This window comes from Solanum tuberosum, unplaced genomic scaffold (assembly GCF_000226075.1).
Source record: "Solanum tuberosum cultivar DM 1-3 516 R44 unplaced genomic scaffold, SolTub_3.0 scf00137, whole genome shotgun sequence".
Taxonomy (NCBI): Eukaryota; Viridiplantae; Streptophyta; class Magnoliopsida; order Solanales; family Solanaceae; genus Solanum; species Solanum tuberosum.
Genome location: NW_006239066.1, coordinates 878,963 through 885,784, shown reverse-complemented (window position 1 = coordinate 885,784; position 6,822 = coordinate 878,963). Strand labels below are relative to the sequence as shown.

The following is a 6,822-nucleotide window of genomic DNA, read 5'->3' as shown; positions in this document are numbered from 1 at the left end:
AAAAAAATAAAATAATATATATATATATATATATATATTTATTTATTTATTATTTTATTTTTATTTTTTTACTTGATCATTATTTCAAAAATATATTTTTTCTTTTGTTGTCATTTTTAACATATCAAGATAAGGTAAAAAAAATAATCATATTTTATCCTTATCATTAATTACTTACTCTTAATATCATTTTTCATGATCTAATATTAAACATTAAATAATAGAGATAGTATGGTAAAATAGTCATGTCAATTTTTATTTTTTAATTGTTGTGTCAATTCCTAATGTGATAGGTAATTAAAAAATGAACGGAAGAAATATTGACATATTTTTAAATTTTGTAATCTTAAGCTAGCAATTTTGAAAATCTTGTATTGTTTCTCACAAACATGAAAATTCACAACTTCACAAGTTGTGAAAACTATCAAAATTTCTGAATTCTTATACAATCTAACCTAGTGAGCAAACCATAGTCCATAAACAACATATCAGAATATCACTAAGATGCAACATGGATAAATCACATATCTCCGTGTTTTTTTTTATAGATAAATGTTTATGGCTACAAATTTTTAAATACACATAATTTTATAAAGATTCACTAATTCAACAATAGTAGCAACTAATTGTTCCTTTCTATAACCTTTCATACGGTACAAACAATATCTTCACCTTAAGCACGAGTTTTTCGTTTTTTTAATTTTTAATTTTTTATTTTTATAGAAGGCATAATAGCTTGGGAGATGGTTGTATTACACACATTGATCCAATGAGAAATGAGTTTAAAAATTGAGTTTCAGTGGATTTAATTAAGGTGAAAGATTTTGCAGATTTGAAAGCAAAACTAAATGCATATTGTTTGAATTTGTGCAGGGTTACTATAGTGTGTATGGGGGAGGAAATAGTCAATATGGAGTGTATGGGAGTGCAGCTACTGCTAGTGGTGTGTTATCAAGTGCAGCTGCTGCATTTTACCCATACATGAATTTTGGTGAAGGAAATGGCAATGGCTGCTACACACCCAGCCAGGGCTATGGTGTTCAGTACCCACACCATCTCTTCCCCTATTCTGCTGCTGCTGCTGGCCCTGGTTACCCAACACAGCACTATGGCACCCCAATTTCCCTAGCTCCCTCACCTGCCCTGCATTCAGGTTTGTGTATTAATTAATCAATCTATATTATAACCGATGATGGGAATTAAGGAGAGTAGGTACTAATATCTTTGACAGTTTGTTTTGCTGTGCCACAGGCGTGACAATGACTCTGCGTGCACCAATTCCTCATCATTAAGAGAGATGGTATAATTGTCAAGAGAGATCGATACAACATTGATCTATAAAATGCCTCCCTCCGTGAAGGATCTTTGGCCTAACCATGGTTCTCTTGCATCTTTCTCTTTCTCAATTAATGGAAGGAAGCCCGCGTAGGGCTTCTCCACATAGGGTGTGGAGTAAAATTTAATCAATCTCCACATTTCCATTTCTTCTCTTGTAAGGAAAGGCTCCTTCAAGAGAAACAAAGCATTGCATATGCATCATCATTATCATCTCAAGCTATCAAAACAGCTTAGTTGATCATCATATTTTTTTTTCTCTCTAAAAACTTAGCCTAATTGGAAAGGCTAAAGAAGATTTTGCCCCTCAAGGGCTCAACTAAAATGTCCCAAGTTAGTTTTAGTTTTTGAAAGAAAAGAGTTGATGTAAATTTCAACTTCACCTTAATGTGATGGCTAGTCCCTCCAACTTAAGCTTTACATATAACTTGTAGATGTTATAAAAGTTTTGTGAAATCATGGGCATGAGGATGATGTCCCAAGTTTTTGTTACTTCTAACTATTAACTAGTCTTAGGATTTTACAACTTAGACTAGCTAGGATCAATTTACCTTTTGAAAATCTTTTTTTAAATTTTCTCTGTATCTAACAAGCCAGTAATCTCTCTTGAGGATAAGAGGGATTACCTGAACTAACTGTTGATGTTTTTCTTTTAATGTTGTAAAAAGTGTGGGGTGGGGGCTAGAATTGGGTAATTTTAACCCCCTTTTACTTTAAACATAGGAGGGATACTATTGATTTTGTTTGGTAAATGTTTTTATCATAAGGAAGTCCACTCCATTAAATGGTGATGGAGTTCCAATGCATGTGAAGTTGGTTACCCTAGGGAGATATTTTGGGGTCTCTTGGGTACTTCTTCAACAAGAGTGTCAACCATGGTTAGGACTCAGGTCATCTTCATTTCTCTGTAATTTGATATTATATATAATATGTATGGATTGTAGTAAACTAGCAAGTAGATTCATTCTCCATCATGGATGATAGAGAATGGATTCATTACTACTTAAGCAACTTACTCTTTTTATTTTTCAATTATGTCAGACACAACTTTCTTTTAATGCATCCATTGTTTATGAATTGATAGACTAATGTTTCTTAAATTCTCATTTTGTTGACTGCTATGTAATCTTCCCCTACCTCACCACCTTATTTTTAATTTACACATTATTTCATTCAATATCAAAGGCCACAAACCCCTCCCTCCAACAAAAAGAAAAAGAAACTCAGAAATCATCAATTTACTTGATTAATGACTTTTTTTTATACAAGGAAGATATGTAAACCTCCAATTTCCTATTTCTTGTTTCATATGGTTGAGATCTCAATTTTCAGAATTAGGTTATAGTGTATTAATTTTATAACAACTATCTTCAAATTGTGTAGACCTGAAATGACTATGCATAGATCACATCTATTTGTGTGGTTCGTTCTAGTGACAGTATTCTCACATTTATTTATTATCTACTAAGGTTATTGAATTTTATTCTATATCAATAAAAACACTCAAGTTAGATTTTTGTATCAATAAAATCACCCAAGTTAGATTTTTGTATCAATAAAATCACTCAATTAAATTTATCATTAAAGAAAAAATAGAAATAACAAATTTTTTTTTATGTCATGAAAATATAAATCCCACAAGCAAATAAAATCAAATATATATATATATTGAAATTTCAAACAAAAAATTCTCGATTTTTATGTCCGATCACTAATCAATACCCACATGCGAATTATAGTGTTTATTTTGGCTGTATAGATTAATGTTTGGTTCGTAATTGGGATGTACAGTAAAATCTCATTAAATTAATATAGGTGAGATCATGAAATATTATTATTTAGTAGAAGTATTATTTAATCGATAAATTAAAATTATTAATTTAAAGAATGTTTCGATACCGCAAAATTTATTCAGGGATGAAATCTCAGAGAATTTGAATGAACCCACTAGTGAAAACGTCATTCATAAACTTGAAAGTCATGATTAATGATCTCGGAATAAAATGGACATTTATAATATGTTGGATCCGTGAAAATGATACATGTTCAGAGATTCAGAGCTTAGGACAAATTGTGATGAATTTGCTTTTGATATTACATTGTGAGAGTGAATTTGTGACTTGTATGTAGCCAAAACAACAACTTTACTGCCTATAATAACATAGAATTTCATTTCATCCAAAATGCACATTTACATCAAAAATTTACAGCAACAACAACATCAACATATTACTAGGCCGAACACTAATGGTAAATACTACTAGACCTCAAGAACACTGGCAATTAGGCTTCAATGTCCATATTCCAAACATCACCAAACCCAGTAGCAATGACACCAACAATAAATATATTTCTTGCTCGATTTATATTTTCATCTAAAGCCTTGACTTTCTTCAACAAACCCCACATCATCCTGTTTGCTTGAGGAGGGTGTCAATCTTCATACCAATGAAAATAGTCACAGCCACCCATTTTCTATAAAACCAATAAAAAAAAATTAGATGCCAACAATTAATCATCTAATTGACTTATAGAAAATAAAGAAAGAATTTTACCTTGAAAATTCTACAAGTAAATAATCTATGCCCTGGATTTAATTGGGTCCACGAAGTCTTTAATAATGCTTCATTACCAAATCTACAATATCAACCTTCATCCATAGATACCATGGAAAAATTGGAGAAGCTCGACATGAAAGAATTAAAGAAAAGATGGATGAAGAAGAGAGAAATTGGAGAAGGGAGAAATTTTGTTCTTACTTAGCTTGGGGTACAATTGAAGAAGAAAGGTTATAAATAAATGAAATGGAGTAATATTACCGTTAAAAGCTTAGTTGGACGCCATATTAGATGAAAAAAAATATGTTTACGCACCTTGGATGAGTGAAAAGCAAGCGAATGCCAGCTGTGCAAAAAGTGTTAAAATGGCCCAGCGGTACCTTACGTTAGGTGTTTAAATATAGTACTAACTTTAAGGGGTTATCGATGGATTAGACTTTTTTTTACGGGCCAAACCCATCAGTGGCCCCCTAAAATTGGGACCAAGTTTCACTTAGGCACATTAACTGAACAATATTCATTTCAGACACCTCATGTAGGGTTTCACTATGTCATTTCAACACTTTTTGATGACATGTCAAAGTGAGTGTGATACACTCAACAATGGCGCGTGAAAGTCTAGATTTAGCCTCTCTTTTTTTATTATTATTTTCTCTTCTTCTTCATTTCTCAAGTCACCACCTCCCACCACTTTTCAAGCTTAAACTCCTTCAATGGAGGTTTGACTTTTTTATTCAAATCCATTAGAAATTTAGGAACAGACCCATTTCAAGATTTAAATATTAAAAAATTTGATAATTTTAATTTTAGATAAAATACGATTTAGTAGAATAAAAGGAGGGAGAGAGAAAGAGAATAGTGGCGATGGTGGATCACCATTTTTCTGGTGAACAAAGGGGTGAAAATATTTTTCAGATCTGAAGAAATAAAGTAAATGGTGATTGAAAATTATATTTAACTCACAAATTATTGTTAAGTAAAGAATTTAAAAAATAAAAAATAAAACAAAAAAAGAGAGCAGAGAAATGACTGTCCTCTTCCAAATCTTAACACTTTTTGGGAGATGACGATCAAGCAGGGGTGGCGGGGTGGGGGTGGGCTGCTTCTGCATTTTTTTCAATTAGTCAAACCTCTTTTTTTGAAAATTATTTGGAAAAAAATGCCATTATGTCATTGACTTAATGGTCATTTTTTATCTTTATTCAAAATTCATTAGTTAATAATTATTTTGAATACGAATGACAAATGTCGTCACTTAATTCGTTACTTTACATGTCATTCGCGAGTATAACACACACATTATATATTTTGGCTGATTGTTAAAAAGTGTCAAAACAACACAACGAAATCCTACATGAGGTGTCTAAAATGAACATCACTTAATTAAGATGTCTAAGTGAAATTTGGTGCCAACTTTAAAGGGCCACCGATGGTCTAACCTTTTTTTACGCTTTGACAAGTCTTATAGCTCATGTATTTAAGAATTCTTTGATAAATTTATCCTCCGAAAATTGTTTTCGCAAAGAAGTCTCATCGACACTTAGCCTCCTTCTATAATTCTATGTTACCCCAAGCCATAGTGTCCTTTACCATTGAAGTTTGTGCATTTTATGGGCTTAATAATTTATTATAACTTCATTGTAAGTTTCTCTGGATCTCTCCCCATCTTACTTGCTTTAGGAAATCCACTAGAAATAGCTAATCCAACGTATTTTGTTCCTTTGGTGAACTAAGAGAAAGAAGAAATTAAAAGAGAAGCAACACATGGAATAATAGAAAGACGATAAACACCACTATTTGAGATAATTATTTTTACTGAATTTTCTCAGTGATGCGTTACTATCAAGTTCAATTTTATGATTCTCATGATTTTTTCTTGAGGCTTCTTAAATTTCTTTCTTCCAAGAAAATGAAAATGATTTGTTTGACATGCTGAAGTCTAACTTTTTCATTACTGATGGTTGAAAGTATGTGAAATAGACAATCCTAGAGAATTAATCTTCGAGCTCCAAAAACTTGCTTAAAGTTGGATCTTATAAAGGTGAATTATCATGGAGATTCTCCCTACAAGAGAATTTATCCTAGAGAAACTTTATTAAAAGGCTTACTATACTTATTTTCACATTATGTAGGTTATAGTAAAATATGTTGCTTTGTAAAATGCTTGAGCAAAAAGATTACGGCCTTATGTGGAGTTTTCAATGTTATGTGTCTCTTTTCTTGATTTGTTGAACCTTTAAAGCTTCATATTAGAGTATTTGGCAAAAAATATCCCTCAAATATACTCTAAATTAAACAACATCCTTTTACTATCACAATGAGCAAAAAACATCCCTTAACTATCCTAAAAATGGCCAGGTTCACCCTTCCATCTTTTTTCTTGATAGAAACTAACGGTTAAATTCATTTCCTTACATGTAAATGAAGCTAGAATTAACTATGGATAAATATGTGGCGTTTTTCACATATTAAAGTTGTAATTCTGCTCACGTGAATATGATGAAAAATACATAGTAAAATATTTATAAAAATTTCACATAGTTTGTATCTTAAGAAGCGAAAAACGTCACATAAATTGGAATAAAAAAATATATTTTTTATGCAATATCTAAATATGTTACTTTTATATTTTTAAAAAGGGAAAATGCATAAGTACCCCCCCAGCCTATGCCCAAAATCCCTGAGACACACCTAACCTTTACTAAGGTCCTATTACCCCCCTGAACTTATTTTTTAGTTAATTGTTTACCACTTTTCGGCCTACGTGGCTGAGTCCGTGATTTCACCTATGTTAAGCGCGTGGGTGCAGCTTTTAGACAGCACTGACCAATAAAAATTGGTCATGTGTTAAAATAAACTTGGAAAAAATAAATATTAACTCAATTGTCTTCTTCTTTATTATTGTTCTTCACTAGTATACGTACCCGCG

At 31.6% G+C, this 6,822-nt stretch overlaps 1 protein-coding gene and 1 long non-coding RNA gene across 3 annotated transcripts in view; one reads left to right on the top strand and one right to left on the bottom strand.

Moving 5' to 3' along the window:
• The window catches only part of LOC102584957 (probable RNA-binding protein ARP1), an 8,238-nt gene extending 5,803 nt beyond the window's left edge, over positions 1-2,435 (top strand). The window contains exons 5-6 of one of the 2 annotated variants that reach the window (XM_006352038.2): positions 874-1,153; positions 1,252-2,435. In XM_006352038.2, coding sequence (XP_006352100.1) covers positions 874-1,153; positions 1,252-1,292 — 321 coding nt within the window. In that variant the 3' untranslated portion in view covers positions 1,293-2,435. Of the gene's footprint in view, positions 1-873; positions 1,154-1,231 lie in introns of both variants that reach the window. The other variant, XM_006352039.2, reaches the window with a different exon arrangement.
• A 1,052-nt stretch (positions 2,436-3,487) lies between these two features.
• On the bottom strand, positions 3,488-4,257 carry LOC107061481 (uncharacterized). The gene is made up of 2 exons (XR_001474001.1): positions 3,891-4,257; positions 3,488-3,810 (listed from the first exon to the last, which is right to left on the bottom strand). It is a non-coding gene; the product is annotated as an uncharacterized lncRNA (long non-coding RNA).
• Positions 4,258-6,822: the final 2,565 nt, after the last annotated feature.